Consider the following 16,562-nt stretch of genomic DNA (forward strand, 5'->3'; position numbering starts at 1 on the left):
AATAAAAAATATTATGTAATTTAATAGTTTTATATGTTTTATTTTTCACTATGTAATGGATTTATGTCTTAATTGTTTAATTCACTAATATTTTTTACTTAACTAATTTAATATCATACCCTCAAGTCTTTGTACCTTTCAAATTAGTTTTTATATAATAATCTCTATATTTATTTAAAAAAATCTTTTATTTTTTATATTAATATATTTAACATTCATATTATAATAATAATAATAACTTGCGTAGTTATATTTTGGTAATCACATTATGTACTTTAGATATTATTTTCTTGTAAAAAATACTCATTTTTCTTCTAAATTTATATTGTTAAAAGAAAAATTTTATAAAGATATCTTATATCTTGTATCTATAAGGGTATTGTGTCTTTCAAATATTTAATAATTTATAATTTATTTTCAAATTTTTAAAATTTTTGAAAGAATTAATTTTAATTAATAAGATATGTGATAATTTTTACTTAAACATGCTATAAATTATTGGTATTTTATAATTTTATAATGTACTATTGATATTGTTATATTTTATAATTATCATATTAAAAATAAATTTGTGAAAAAAAATTATAATTATATATATATATTTTGATAAATCTTTTAAAAAACTAACTCTAATAACTATATGTTAATTATTTTTATAGAATAAAAAAATTATTTAAAATTCGGCCCCTCCATATTAAAATTTCTGGATCCGTCACTGCTAGCAATATTAGAAGCTATTTATTTTTTGTAATGTTATCAGACGGAGTGTACTAATTTTTTTTTCATTGGACATTTTTAAGATGTCAGATATATTTACGGACACTGAGATGGATGAGCAATACTAGGAGGACGATGACATTAACCAACAAGAAGAGCTAGTTTGTGACCAATATATGATGAATGAACAGAATGAATTCGAAAAAGATTTCGGAGATGAATTTACTGAGGGAGCGTATTTTTCTGAATCTGATCCGTCAGAAGATACCCTTGAAGCTGCTTATGGGTTGACTCCGTGCAAGACATTACAACTTTGATTTCAGTGAAAATTGTGCGGAGGAAATTGGTAAATATCACTTTTCTACTTTGCAGCTTGCATTTGATTTTTATCTGAAGTACTCAAAGTCGAAGGGCTTTAGTGCAAGGATGATTAAGACTTTCAAGAATAGTATTGGCGAGATTTACAAACAAAATTTTGTATGTCATAGGCAAGGATTCAGGGAGAAAAAATATTACACGATGGAAAAAAGGAAGAAGGAGCCTAGATTGGAAACAAGAACTAAGTGTGAAGCCCGAAAGGATGTTAAAATTTGTACCTAAAACTGGAAGGTGGCATATCTTTTATTTCTCTAATGAACACAAGCATGATCTATTGGATACACAATTTAGTGCTATGTTGCCTGCCCACAGAAAAATGACAGAGGCAGATATTATGCAAATGATGAACATGCTAAAGTCTAGGATTAGCACTTTACAGATATTTGGTCTTCTAGCTAGTCAAGCAGGCGGGTATGAATTTGTCGGCTATGATCCCAGAGATATGTACAATGAGATTTCTCGGCAAAGCGTCAAGTTCCTAGTGATACAGCACGAGTGTTGAAGAAGTTGGAGGATATACGGTTGAAGGATCCACAATTATATTTCAAGGCATGTCATGATTCAAGAGGTTTGTTACGTAACTTGTTCTGGTCTGATGGGATTAGCCAACTAGACTACCAACTCTTTGGAGATGTCATTGCTTTTGATGCTACGTACAAGAAGAACAAGTATAGTTGTCCATTAGTCATATTCAGTGGGGTTAACCACCACAACCAAACAATTGTTTTTGATGCTGGTTAATTGTGGATGAAACTATTGATACATATATTTGGCTCCTGCGTCAGCTCATGTTTGCCATGAAGGGTAAGACCCTGACCTTAATAATAACTGATGGGGCCATGGCGATTAGGAATGCAGTAAGAGATGTATTTCCCGAAGTCAGACATAGATTATACGCTTGGCACCTTATTCGAAATGCGACTAGCAATGTTGGAAATCCAGCGTTTACATATAAATTCAGGAAAATTATGTTGGGAGACTACGAGATTCCCGTGTTTAAGCGTAAGTGGGTTCAACTTATTGAAGAATTTGGCCTTGAGGATAAGCCATGGGTGAACAACATGTATGAAGAGAAGCATATGTGGGCTACTGCATATATAAGAGGTAAGTTTTTTGCTGGCTTTAGAACTACCTCAAGATGTCAAGTTTTACACTCAGTTGTGGCAAGGTATGTGGGGTCGCAGTATGATTTGATAAGTTTTGTAGAGCATTTTCAAAGGTGTGTTTCACACTTGCGCTTTAAAGAATTTAATGCTGATTATGAATCTACACATGCGGTGCCCGTCATGCAGACTTGTATAGAGCTGCTAGAGCGATTTGCTGCTGAGGTTTACACTCATGAGATATTTCTATTGATTTGGTCATTTCTTTCTAGAGCTGGATCAATGCGGGTGCTAAACATAGAGAATAACAACGATTGCTCAAAGTACATTGTGTGTAAGCATGGGAGGCCCGATTTTCTGTGGACCATTGAATTTCATCAAGAAGAAATGATCTTCATGTGTTCTTGTTTAAGAATGGAGTTATTTGGAATTCCTTGTGAACATATTGTGAAAGTTCTGGTTGACAGACACATTTGTGAGATTCCCCCATCATTAGTGTTGGATAGATGGACAAAGAAGGTGAAATCAGCACTCAATGATGCAAGTGGGTTCACCAGGGTGCTTTGAAGAGACACGTGACATTATTATGGGGTTGTATTCATCTTACAAGACTTCAGATGAAGGCACTACGCAACCTCAGTCAGGTGTAGCTAAAAGTAGGAATCCATATGTGCATCAAACCAATATAGGCTTAGGACAACCATCTAAGAAGAAGCGACAGCGTTGTAGTGTTTGTCAAATGGAAGGACATAAGAAGACAACATGTCCTTGGCAAAAGGACATTAACAACAACGTTATGGAAGTTGAAGCTAATGGTTCAGATAACAATGACATGTATACTGAACCAACTCCTGATTTAGATAGTGATAATTAGTAACCTCCCTAAACTTAATATTTTTGCGTAGGGAATCACTTACATATTCGTGTTTAAATTTTTTTTACTATATTAATAAAATTTTCTATATTCTTCCAATATTCATGCTTATGTTTTTAGATGAAATGATTGTCAAATAAATCTCGGTTAGACAATAAACAAATTAATGATTTATTTAATTCATAGAATTATTAATTTATATGAATTATTGTTAATACGAATTTTATTGAATCCATTGGCATCGACAAACCGGTCAAACCGCGAACCGATATAAATTACGATTCGGTTATATGTTAAAACCGCAAAAATAGAAAACCAGAATTGAACCGTTAAACTGGCCAAAAACTGATAGGTCAAACTAAACCGAGATCAGGCCGGGTTTTTGAATTTGACCAAAAGCGCTGCCGTTTTGTGTGCTGATCCACTAATACCCTAACCATTACCAACACAACAACCCTAACTCACTACAACGCCGCAGTAGCAGCAGCACATGCTCCCTCCCTCCCATCAGCTTCGAGCTCGTTGTTCCTCTCAACGCCAGCTCATTCACTCCCTCACTTCCGTTCAGCCACCGGACTTCTCCTACCGCATTCCAAGTTGGACCTTCGAAGCTCACTCCCTCACTCCTACTTGTGCTATTGTTGAATAATTATTGTCTTTAATTTCTTGCATGCACTTGATTCTACAGTAGACGCATGTAAGAGATATTGCAGATTTTGTCCATCATAAGGTTCAGTCACCACCTATCTTGAATGGACATTCATTTGGAGTACTTATCATTCAGTATTATATCTCTTCTTTGGGAAGCAAAAACCATGAAGGTACTTTCCAATTTCCTTCTGATTCTGCTACATGTTTTTGTAATCAATTAAGGTACTAGTATGTTACTAATCCCCCCATCATATGAATATCATATATATCATTTTAGTCTCAAATACCTACTTTCCTTGAAGCTTTTAATCTGATTGAGTTTGATTCTATTAATAGAAAATACATATCCAAAGCTTAGAAGAGCTATCCTTGTCTGCTCTGTGCCTCCTTTTGGTAACAGGTTAATAACTAAGATCTCTAGTGCGTTATCATTACTTTTGAATAAAGTGATTGTACCCTAACTCAATTGTGATTTCACTTATTGAGAATTCTTTTTTATTTTTGTTAGTGGTCTTATCTGGCAATATCTCTTTACCAAGCTAATTGCTGCCTTCAAGGTATTTTGAACAGACTTTCTCAAGAATGTGATTCTTCTGTATTTACTATATGTATATATCCATTGACCTGGCCGCAGGTGACACGCAGCTTGGCAGCAAAAGCTTTTCAAACCTCTCTTCCTCTTTGTAGAGAGACATTTTTCTCAGCCACAATGGAGGATCATATTTTTAAAAGGTTTGTTTGTCATCATGTTAATTGAAATTTGATATCGGAAGAATATGGATAAGAACTTATGTTATGTTTCATGGAGCCATGGAATTGCAGAATCCATTATTTTTTAAAGAAGTAAAGCACACTGGTCTACAATAGCTATGACTTTATTTGGTTTAATTCAAATAGATAAGTCTAGAAACTAAACTTATAAACCCCCTTAACAAGAGTATGCATTTTCTGTGAAATATCAAATGGTCTATTCATATTGAGTATCACTATCATGCCTTTAGCCTGGTTTGTGTTTGGATTTCAGATATCAAGAGCTAATGAAAGAAAGTTCGAGTTTGCCATTGTTTAATTTAAGAAAGCTGAATGCATCACTTCTAGTTCCTTCGGCGCCAAATGTAAGACCCAGAATTTTCGAATAAATCTTATTAGAAATTAATTTCAATTCATTAGAAATTTTATCTTTAGGAATTATTTTATTAAAGCTAATTAAATCAAAAATTAAATCAGGTTTTGATAATTAATTAGAATTTTACCTAATTTTATAATTATTGAATTATTTACTATATTTAAATTTCAAAATTAGTAGTTATTGGATGACAAGAATATTTATGTGATTTAATTCAAATAATTGATATTTCTATGATTTAATACTTCAAGTTTTAGAAATAAAGAAAATTAATCTTATTATCTTATAAATTCAATTAGAGAATTTGGTTTTAAACCAATTAGTATTTTAATACAACAAATAATATTTTAAAATAATTTTAAAGATTAAAATTAGATTTCAAATTAACATTATATACTCTAATTTGATTAAAAATAACTAAAATCTAAATTAAATCCTAAATTGCTAAAACAAAACCATAAGCCTAATTTTTATAAACACTCACCCTCACATCTCTCAGTTCACACGCACACACAGCTGCACCCCTTTCCCTACCCTCACTTACCCACAAAAATTCCATCAGAAGGAAAGAAAGAAAAAAAAAAAAGAAAGAGGAAGAAGGATGGGAACCGAGGAAGGAAGGAGAGGGGGGAGAAGAGTGAGGCGGCGCGGTGGGTGTCACTGCCACCGTCGCCGCCGCTGCTGACAGAAGAGAGAGGAGATCTGAGAGAGAAGGAGAGTACCGCGAGGAAGCCGCCGCGCAGCTCAGGACCGCCGTCGCGTCGCGTCGCGTCGCCGTTGGCGCCAGCGCCGAGGAGACCACGCGAGGAGGAGAGACGCGCGAGGGAGAGAGAGCGGGATCTCAAGCCGAGCTGAGGTCCAACCACCGTGTCAGAACCCTTTTCGCGTCGCCAGCGTCGCCCACACCGTGAAGCCGCCGCGGGAGAACGCACTGTCGGTAAGGGTTTTAAAGTTTGGTTTATGTTCTTTTGGATTCCGGGAACCTTTATCGTCACTGCATGCTTATTTCAGTCACCCGCCCCCGCTGCTTGTTGTTCTGAACTGCTGCACCGTCGTTGCCGCCGTTCTGGTCACCGGGTGTGGCGTGGGTGATCACCGGAACCACCATCGGAGTTACCGTTATTTCAATTCAGCCGTTCATCCTTGTTTGGGTAAGCCATGCGTTCCAAAACCTTTAAATTGGTATTTCTGTTTTAAGTTGTTTGAGGATCTGAGGTCTTGGTGTCATAGGATCGAGTTACGGGTCTTGATTGCTGAGTTCTATGGCTGCTGCATACAGCATCAAGGTGCTGCGTCGTCACCGGAGCTGCTGTTGCTCCGTTTTCTTGATTATTTGTAAGCACAGTAAGTCGTTCCTTGTTCCAAACTCTTTTAGTTGCTGTTATGTTATAGATTATTGAGTTTTACGCGACATTAATATTTTAGGATTGGGCTAAGACTGTGTTTAGAGGCTGTGGCTGCTGCGGGGACGGTCAGTATTAATGTTGTTGCTGTGGGATAAGAATAGAAATGCGGTTTGTCACGTAGTTGAATCGCGAACGAGGTAGGGGTTTTTCTTAAAATCTATTTTACATTACAGAGTTGTGATAAATAGATATTGACGCAAAAGGATAAACTTCTGTGGTTACATTTGTCTTGTGAATGTGATGATTTGTTGGATTGGATTATTTGGTGCTTGATTGTGTAAGTGGCTTATGGTTGTTGGTAAAAACCGGTTTGAAATGTTATTTACTCGATTATTATGAAAGGTGGATCTTCTTGGTTTTAAAGTTTACTTGGTAATATAAATGAATCGATTTTAGGAAATAATTTGAGATATGAAAATAAATTGATTCTGGGAGCGGTTTGATTTTGGATTCGTCTGACTTTACAAATGATTTAATATTTGAGCTGATTTGATGTTAAAAAGAGTTTTATTGTTGGAATTAGTTTGATTTGAAAATAAATTGATATTGGAGCTGGTTTAACTCTGGAAAAATGAATGAGATTTGGAAATGGATGATAAAAGGTTTGAGAAATGTTTAGATGGGACCCGAAAAGGGTGGCAGAATCCGAATTTTAGAGGAGATGCTGCCGAAATTTTATAAAATTAGAAGTTTCATTTGAAGTAGTTATTTTACAAGGTTTAATTTTAAGCATTATATAATTTAAGATTACTTCATTTATCAAAGGAAAAGTCATGTTTTGGATTGAGAATTGTTAGTGAACGGAATGAAAAGAAAGATGATGAGGATTTCTTTGAAATATGACTTTCGAATGAATTTGGAAATGAGATTTGGATTAATGAATGATTATGAAGTTGAGAATGTTGAGATACGATCTTTGAATTGTTCATTTGGCTTATGAATTTGAAATATCTGAGATACGAGGTTCCCTGGATTAAGTGTCGTGGCTTGCCACCACGTGTACCAGGTTGAAAACTCGATACTCTGTTGACCCTACGACGTAAGTGTGACCGGGCACTATATAAATTTCCGGGAATGTTACCCCCATTGAGCAATATTGATTATTTGAGAAAAAGCTATGCATAGACTCTTGGGGATGCACGTCGGGGGACAGTCTAAGGACAATTCAGACTTGTCGGGTTGGCTGGATAACCGACAGATGAGCCTCATCAGCCATAGGACAGGCATGCATCATATGCATTTGTATGCTTTGCTTGGGTTTGAACCTGTTTTGGTTTGCCTAATTGCTAAACTGTTCTTAACTGCTACTTGAACTATTTGCTGTAATTGCTACCTACTTGTGCTTTCCTTGTCTGTCTTGCCTGTGTTTGTCCTGGCGTGCTACATTTGAGAATGAACTTTGGCGTTGCATTAATGATTGTGTTGTTTGATTGCTTGGTTGGTTTCTAATTGAGATTTTCTTATAAGAAAAGAAAGGTTTCGGATTTCAATTAGATTAAACATTGTTTCTTTGAAAAAGTCTTGAACGATTACCTACTGGTTTTTAAGAGATTCATAAGGCGATGATAATCACTGAGTTTGAAAACAGTTTTCTTATTAAATATCTTCTTATGACAACTTTGAAACTGCTTGGTGAGACCGTGTGGTTAGGTTCTCACCCCCCTACAGCTTTACCTTTTCAGGAACCGGAAGAAGCGTTATGAAGAGTTACACTGCGTTTGGCTTATATGTTGTTGTATTCATTAGATTATTTTTCTTCCCTCGTCTTTGTTATTACAAGTTTGTAAGAGGGATAGGAATTGTATGTTTTATATGTATAATATAAAGTTATTATGTAAGGAGTCTTGTATATGAATCTATGCCTGCTTGTTTATTTTAGATGAAGTATGTATTTCCGATTTATAAAGTGATCAGCGATACAATGTCGAGTCACAGGCTCCTATTTTATTATTTAGTATGTAAAGTAGTCGTAATACTTCTTGCTATCAGAGTGGCGCAGCCGGAAGCGTGACTACTGATAGTGAGGGTGTTACATTATGGTATCAGAGCGGTCTTTCCTGTAGAGCCTGAGAAATGGACCGATTATGCTTCAATTGCATACTCTGAGTGTCTGTCATGTTATAGGTCTTGTCTGAATGACGAGAATCAGAGTTTTATGCACATGACTGTCTTTTGATTAACGCTGTTAGCTTACTATTGCATATCTGTTGATATTAAGTCTGGCCAGCTTAATGTTGATGGTTTATGTGTACGGTAAAGTTAATGGGTTATCATGGACAAAGTGGAATTAATAAGCGATGCGGTTCACGGGTTCTGGGAACATTAGAAATTAATTTTTGAAGTTAGTTCCATTTTGACGTATAATTTTGTTCGTGTTGCGTAGCTTAATACACCGTTTTCTCTTTTATTGGTTATGTTGGAATTCCTTGTTCTAGATTTTTCCTTTTAGAATATGATTCGACTCTGTTCCTAGTGATACTTATTCATTCCTATATATATATATATATATTTCTGTTTGATTATAATCCTGATTATTCACTTGAAATCATTTGGAACCTCTACCCTGATGTTGCTCATATTTCTCTCTTCGAATCATGAGTTGTTTTTTCTTTGAGTTGGTTTTGAACTTGTTACGCATGACAACGGTCTTTAATTCTTTGACAAACGTCAAATGTTATTTCTTGATTAGTTTACACTAAAGTTAGGTGCTTTAATCATGCCACATGATGCGTGTGTTGCTTATTCTTCGATTTATTATCTTTTTCGCTCCCTGTTTCAATTCTTTTTGGAACCAGATTTGATTATCCATCATTGTTATTATTTATACATTTCTTCATAAATTTTGTATCCTTTTATTCGATCTTAAATCTGTTCTAGCGTAACACATAATTCTTAATACTTGAGTGATTTGAAACCGTGAAAGTTACGATTCATAGTAAGCTAATTGTGTGATTTGGTTCTTCTACTTCACCTTCTACAATTTATGCGTATTTTGCCCAGGTTACAATTTTTTATCCTGTTTTCCTTTAAATGAATAAAGTACTCTCCTTGGTAAAAATTTCGAGTTTGTTTTGGCATGAGATAATAATTCTAGTAATATTCTTTCGAAGTTTTTGTTTCGAAATCTACATTGAGAAAAGTTTTGATCTTTTTATTCTATTTAATCTTGTCTATAACCATTTTTTGAATTCTGGATATAACTATCTCTGATCTTACATGTACTTTCCTACAAGAAATAAATAAATCCTTTATGTAGCTAAAGACATACTTGTTTTTAAGGGTACTATCTATACTTTTATTAACTATATAGGAACACTTTACATTAGATTTCTTTCTTTGAACATAATTTGATTCTCCTCTAATATTTACTCAAATTTTTATATATGTCTTTACTTGATTATGTACTCTAAGATTCTTGATAAGCGGTTCTTAGCTTGCTTCTGTTCTAGTTAATTGACTAACTTCATATAATTTATTTTAAATTGGATTATTTTGACGCAATACCTTATTAAAACTTCTTGTAATTATTTTGGGAAAGTGAATTCATTCCTTCATAGGGTTACAACTTGATTTTTCCTTTCAGTACATCTTCCTGTTTTTATACATCCTTGCTTACCTATAATTTCAAACATTTCTCCAAGTTTTTGTGAAATACAATTTTGGTTGCTTATTCTTCTTTATCAAAATTTGTATTCCTTTGAGTAAACTTCAAACTTATTTTGGTGCAACATACCACTTTTTATAATCTCGTTCTAAGATTTTTGTTTTGGATTTCATTGGAAAAAAAAAAAAATTCAATTCAGTTCTTTTGCTGGATTCTATTTGTAGCCTTACTTTAAATTTCAATAAAATCGTTTTGGAACTTCGCATATATTCACTATATGAAGCTTTAAAATTTTCTTATGCAAACGAAACTTACTTGTTTGTAATATACCAAGTATTCTTTTATTGACTAATTTACCTCGGACCTCCTCTTCTGAATAAAATTTAAATTTTTATGCATATTCTTGTTTGATTATGATCTTTTAAGATTTTTCAACATTTTTAGTTCAATTAATTTTTATTATTTCAAGTTTTACACAAATAATCTAATTTAACTTGAATTCGATTTAACATAACTCAATATTTACGCTTCTATTACCTCACTTGAAGGATATTTATTTCATATCTTTTCTTTTTAAAATGAGAAATCATACTTTCTTAAATATTTCCATGCTTTTGAGTTTTGCAAATGATGTCGTTAGTTCAGTCATTCCTTTCTTGTAAACTTAGTGTTCCTTTGTTCTGGCTTGAACTTATTTCAATTTAAATCATCACTACTTTTCTTATTTCTTATGGAGTTCCTGGATTCAAATTTCCTATTTAGATGTAAAAAGATTTTCTTTCCAGAACATTCTCTCGTGCCTGTAAATCGTTATTTAGTTGCAATCTTACGCATCCTCTTGAATTTATACGAATTTTATCCTCGTCAGCATAATCTTTAATCATTTCTTTTCTATGAAATCTCATATTTTTTCGACTCAGCTTGGATATGTTAAAAACTAATACGCAGATTTTCTTCTTATTGGTCCTATTGAATTTCTTTTGATCCAAGGGTTATCCTTGAAATTATCAATTGATTCCTTTCTAGCAAACTTCATTGCTTGAGCATCCTTGTTTACCTGCAATTGCATTTATTCTTTCAAATTCTCGCGAACGCGGCCCTTGTCGCTTTTCTTTCTTTTTCATGGTTTATTATCGTTCTGAATATACTCGAGATTAGTTTTGGTATCTTGTGTAACCGTTAGACTTAGTAAACGACACATTAGTCCTTTAGGACAGGTTTGGTGAACGCAAAAGGTGAAATTCGTAAGTGTACGACGTTGCAGGGAGTTGTGGAACCTTATTTCATGTGAAAGAATTTTGTTGATGTTGGGTTTGTGACCATTAAGATTTGTGAAGTGTTGACGAGATTGAAAACCTTCGGATGAGTTACTCAATGAAGTACGGTTGAGAATAGTGGAGATAAGTTATGTTGAAGTTTGAATAGTTGAATCTCTGAAGTTGGTATGAGATCAGTAAACGGACATTAAGCACATCGTTTTAACCCCGGCTTATTTTATAAACTTTTTCCACCTTACTTTACCATTACATGTCGAAACATATCATCTTGTACATCAAGCCTATCTTGTAATTTCTATTTCACATCATACTTATACCCTTTAAGTTTTTATGCTATATGAAAATCCTGGTATTTGAAGTGATATAAAAATTTCTTTTATTTTGTATCAATTTTCGAGGACGAAAATTTTTATAAGGTGGGTAGGATGTAAGACCCAGAATTTTCGAATAAATCTTATTAGAAATTAATTTCAATTCATTAGAAATTTTATCTTTAGGAATTATTTTATTAAAGCTAATTAAATCAAAAATTAAATCAGGTTTTGATAATTAATTAGAATTTTACCTAATTTTATAATTATTGAATTATTTACTATATTTAAATTTCAAAATTAGTAGTTATTGGATGACAAGAATATTTATGTGATTTAATTCAAATAATTGATATTTCTATGATTTAATACTTCAAGTTTTAGAAATAAAGAAAATTAATCTTATTATCTTATAAATTCAATTAGAGAATTTGGTTTTAAACCAATTAGTATTTTAATACAACAAATAATATTTTAAAATAATTTTAAAGATTAAAATTAGATTTCAAATTAACATTATATACTCTAATTTGATTAAAAATAACTAAAATCTAAATTAAATCCTAAATTGCTAAAACAAAACCATAAGCCTAATTTTTATAAACACTCACCCTCACATCTCTCAGTTCACACGCACACACAGCTGCACCCCTTTCCCTACCCTCACTTACCCACAAAAATTCCATCAGAAGGAAAGAAAGAAAAAAAAAAAAGAAAGAGGAAGAAGGATGGGAACCGAGGAAGGAAGGAGAGGGGGGAGAAGAGTGAGGCGGCGCGGTGGGTGTCACTGCCACCGTCGCCGCCGCTGCTGACAGAAGAGAGAGGAGATCTGAGAGAGAAGGAGAGTACCGCGAGGAAGCCGCCGCGCAGCTCAGGACCGCCGTCGCGTCGCGTCGCGTCGCCGTTGGCGCCAGCGCCGAGGAGACCACGCGAGGAGGAGAGACGCGCGAGGGAGAGAGAGCGGGATCTCAAGCCGAGCTGAGGTCCAACCACCGTGTCAGAACCCTTTTCGCGTCGCCAGCGTCGCCCACACCGTGAAGCCGCCGCGGGAGAATGCACTGTCGGTAAGGGTTTTAAAGTTTGGTTTATGTTCTTTTGGATTCCGGGAACCTTTATCGTCACTGCATGCTTATTTCAGTCACCCGCCCCCGCTGCTTGTTGTTCTGAACTGCTGCACCGTCGTTGCCGCCGTTCTGGTCACCGGGTGTGGCGTGGGTGATCACCGGAACCACCATCGGAGTTACCGTTATTTCAATTCAGCCGTTCATCCTTGTTTGGGTAAGCCATGCGTTCCAAAACCTTTAAATTGGTATTTCTGTTTTAAGTTGTTTGAGGATCTGAGGTCTTGGTGTCATAGGATCGAGTTACGGGTCTTGATTGCTGAGTTCTATGGCTGCTGCATACAGCATCAAGGTGCTGCGTCGTCACCGGAGCTGCTGTTGCTCCGTTTTCTTGATTATTTGTAAGCCCAGTAAGTCGTTCCTTGTTCCAAACTCTTTTAGTTGCTGTTATGTTATAGATTATTGAGTTTTACGCGACATTAATATTTTAGGATTGGGCTAAGACTGTGTTTAGAGGCTGTGGCTGCTGCGGGGACGGTCAGTATTAATGTTGTTGCTGTGGGATAAGAATAGAAATGCGGTTTGTCACGTAGTTGAATCGCGAACGAGGTAGGGGTTTTTCTTAAAATCTATTTTACATTACAGAGTTGTGATAAATAGATATTGACGCAAAAGGATAAACTTCTGTGGTTACATTTGTCTTGTGAATGTGATGATTTGTTGGATTGGATTATTTGGTGCTTGATTGTGTAAGTGGCTTATGGTTGTTGGTAAAAACCGGTTTGAAATGTTATTTACTCGATTATTATGAAAGGTGGATCTTCTTGGTTTTAAAGTTTACTTGGTAATATAAATGAATCGATTTTAGGAAATAATTTGAGATATGAAAATAAATTGATTCTGGGAGCGGTTTGATTTTGGATTCGTCTGACTTTACAAATGATTTAATATTTGAGCTGATTTGATGTTAAAAAGAGTTTTATTGTTGGAATTGGTTTGATTTGAAAATAAATTGATATTGGAGCTGGTTTAACTCTGGAAAAATGAATGAGATTTGGAAATGGATGATAAAAGGTTTGAGAAATGTTTAGATGGGACCCGAAAAGGGTGGCAGAATCCGAATTTTAGAGGAGATGCTGCCGAAATTTTATAAAATTAGAAGTTTCATTTGAAGTAGTTATTTTACAAGGTTTAATTTTAAGCATTATATAATTTAAGATTACTTCATTTATCAAAGGAAAAGTCATGTTTTGGATTGAGAATTGTTAGTGAACAGAATGAAAAGAAAGATGATGAGGATTTCTTTGAAATATGACTTTCGAATGAATTTGGAAATGAGATTTGGATTAATGAATGATTATGAAGTTGAGAATGTTGAGATACGATCTTTGAATTGTTCATTTGGCTTATGAATTTGAAATATCTGAGATACGAGGTTCCCTGGATTAAGTGCCGTGGCTTGCCACCACGTGTACCAGGTTGAAAACTCGATACTCTGTTGACCCTACGACGTAAGTGTGACCGGGCACTATATAAATTCCCGGGAATGTTACCCCCATTGAGCAATATTGATTATTTGAGAAAAAGCTATGCATAGACTCTTGGGGATGCACGTCGGGGGACAGTCTAAGGACAATTCAGACTTGTCGGGTTGGCTGGATAACCGACAGATGAGCCTCATCAGCCATAGGACAGGCATGCATCATATGCATTTGTATGCTTTGCTTGGGTTTGAACCTGTTTTGGTTTGCCTAATTGCTAAACTGTTCTTAACTGCTACTTGAACTATTTGCTGTAATTGCTACCTACTTGTGCTTTCCTTGTCTGTCTTGCCTGTGTTTGTCCTGGCGTGCTACATTTGAGAATGAACTTTGGCGTTGCATTAATGATTGTGTTGTTTGATTGCTTGGTTGGTTTCTAATTGAGATTTTCTTATAAGAAAAGAAAGGTTTCGGATTTCAATTAGATTAAACATTGTTTCTTTGAAAAAGTCTTGAACGATTACCTACTGGTTTTTAAGAGATTCATAAGGCGATGATAATCACTGAGTTTGAAAACAGTTTTCTTATTAAATATCTTCTTATGACAACTTTGAAACTGCTTGGTGAGACCGTGTGGTTAGGTTCTCACCCCCCTACAGCTTTACCTTTTCAGGAACCGGAAGAAGCGTTATGAAGAGTTACACTGCGTTTGGCTTATATGTTGTTGTATTCATTAGATTATTTTTCTTCCCTCGTCTTTGTTATTACAAGTTTGTAAGAGGGATAGGAATTGTATGTTTTATATGTATAATATAAAGTTATTATGTAAGGAGTCTTGTATATGAATCTATGCCTGCTTGTTTATTTTAGATGAAGTATGTATTTCCGATTTATAAAGTGATCAGCGATACAATGTCGAGTCACAGGCTCCTATTTTATTATTTAGTATGTAAAGTAGTCGTAATACTTCTTGCTATCAGAGTGGCGCAGCCGAAAGCGTGACTACTGATAGTGAGGGTGTTACACCAAACTGCCCTGTCGATGTCCTTGTTTTGGGTGCGAAAAATGACTTCATTTTTGTTTGTCGTTCTATGCCGAACACTCGAAAAGAGTTTCTGGCCCCCTCAGATGATGTCAGACTCAAATTCACTGAACTATTGTTGTTTATAGGATGCCGAAGGACTAAATGAGACGGCAAGATTTTACAGTGTGCCGCCGGATTGTGTTGATGTCGTTGCGCATGATATGATGTTGGACGTTTCATGGGAAAAAGGAGCAAAAGTTATTCTGTCATGGATTAATGGTTTGGACAAGTGAGACTTTGAGACAAAGGACATGTTTTTCGTTCTTCTCTTCTTTAGCTTTAAGTAGTTGTAGATGAGCAAAGTTGAAGGTGCTACAAATCTTCAACTTAAGGCAATATGGAAGGTTTCAACCGGGATTTTCATTGAATTGTAATCATTCAAAATTATATATATTTGCAATTTATTAAAATTATTTCGTTTTTATGAAAATTAATTCAAAACTACAAATTTATATCATTTTATATTTGTTGTTAAAATTCACCTAATAATCTTTGTTAAATAAAATAATACAATTGTAATTTAAGTAAAACCACATATATTTCTCATTAGATGGAAATGAAAGAAATATATTGTTTGTTATATTAAATAAAATATTTCTCATTTTTTTCCTCACTCAATTTTCTTATTCTTCTCCTATTTTCACTTCTGAGTTTTATTATAAAGATTAATCAAATATCAAGGAATACGCTCTGTGACAATTACAAGATTCGAGGAAAAAAAATTGTTTGAGTGTGATTATTGAATACAATGGTCTTAGTAAACTTGTAATCTATAACTACTTTTGATATTTAAACGGTTAACATAAACCATTGTAATAAATACTTCTAGCTAAATTTACTAGTTTGCAATTGACAATTTCAATTACATTTGCATTAAGAATATTATAGTATCGGTTAATAGATTTTTAAAAATCCTTATTAGTGCACTACAACATTTTCAGGTTGAGGTAACATTTAAAAAGTGTTGCCTAAAGACTGACAAAGGTTGCTTTTGATCTATGGCAACATTTTTGGACCTAAGGCAACGTTTTTGGGCAGCGTTGCATATGCAGCCGTTGCCTTAGATCAAGGCAACACTTTTTTGTTTCAAAAACAACGCTTTTGAGAGCAACACTTGGTAAGTGTTGCCTTTGGTTAGAAAACAACAACACTTCAAAAGTGTGTTTGAAACAACACTTTTGCAATGTTGTCTTTTCTCATATTTTGACCACTACTAAAAATGTTTCCTATTTGCAATAAAATTCAACTCTTTTATGTGTTGCTTATAAGTTTGAATTTGCAATACTTTAAAGTGTTGCCTATTAGTTTTGAATATGCAACCTTTTAAAGCATTGCCTTTTCTTTTGAATATGCAACCTATACAAATGTTGCCTTTTCTTTTGGATATGCAACCTATACAAGTGTTGCTTTTTCTTTTGGATATGCAACCATACAAGTGTTGTCTAATATTCAAAATATGCAACTAATAAAAATGTTGCCTTTTTGATAA

General features: G+C 34.4%; 2 protein-coding genes across 2 annotated transcripts; both read left to right on the forward strand.

Annotated features, from left to right (window-relative positions):
- The first annotated feature begins 1,934 nt into the window (after positions 1-1,934).
- On the forward strand, positions 1,935-2,765 carry LOC107636149 (protein FAR1-RELATED SEQUENCE 5-like). Its single transcript, XM_016339674.2, has one exon. It carries the CDS (start codon positions 1,935-1,937, stop codon positions 2,763-2,765), a length of 831 nt encoding a protein of 276 aa, XP_016195160.2.
- A 19-nt stretch (positions 2,766-2,784) lies between these two features.
- LOC107636150 (uncharacterized) lies at positions 2,785-15,306 on the forward strand. The gene is made up of 9 exons (XM_088484430.1): positions 2,785-3,061; positions 3,193-3,203; positions 3,764-3,893; positions 4,060-4,123; positions 4,232-4,280; positions 4,358-4,455; positions 4,748-4,838; positions 15,006-15,068; positions 15,160-15,306. Exons 1-9 carry the CDS (start codon positions 2,785-2,787, stop codon positions 15,304-15,306), a joined length of 930 nt encoding a protein of 309 aa, XP_088340556.1.
- The last annotated feature ends 1,256 nt before the right edge of the window (positions 15,307-16,562 follow it).

The sequence above is a fragment of the Arachis ipaensis genome, chromosome B4 (assembly GCF_059453495.1).
Source record: "Arachis ipaensis isolate K30076 ecotype BB chromosome B4, ASM5945349v1, whole genome shotgun sequence".
NCBI lineage: Eukaryota > Viridiplantae > Streptophyta > Magnoliopsida > Fabales > Fabaceae > Arachis > Arachis ipaensis.

What these genes read in the sequence shown, in the direction of transcription:
- LOC107636149 (XM_016339674.2), top strand. Translation starts at nt 1,935, where the DNA reads ATGGCGATTAGGAATGCAGTAAGAGATGTATTTCCCGAAGTCAGACAT.
- LOC107636150 (XM_088484430.1), top strand. Translation starts at nt 2,785, where the DNA reads ATGGGGTTGTATTCATCTTACAAGACTTCAGATGAAGGCACTACGCAA. An exon ending in GAGGATCATATTTTTAAAAG is followed by an intron (nt 4,456 to 4,747) that starts GTTTGTTTGTCA and finishes TTTGGATTTCAG; the next exon opens with ATATCAAGAGCTAATGAAAG. An exon ending in CGAAAAATGACTTCATTTTT is followed by an intron (nt 15,069 to 15,159) that starts GTTTGTCGTTCT and finishes TGTTGTTTATAG; the next exon opens with GATGCCGAAGGACTAAATGA.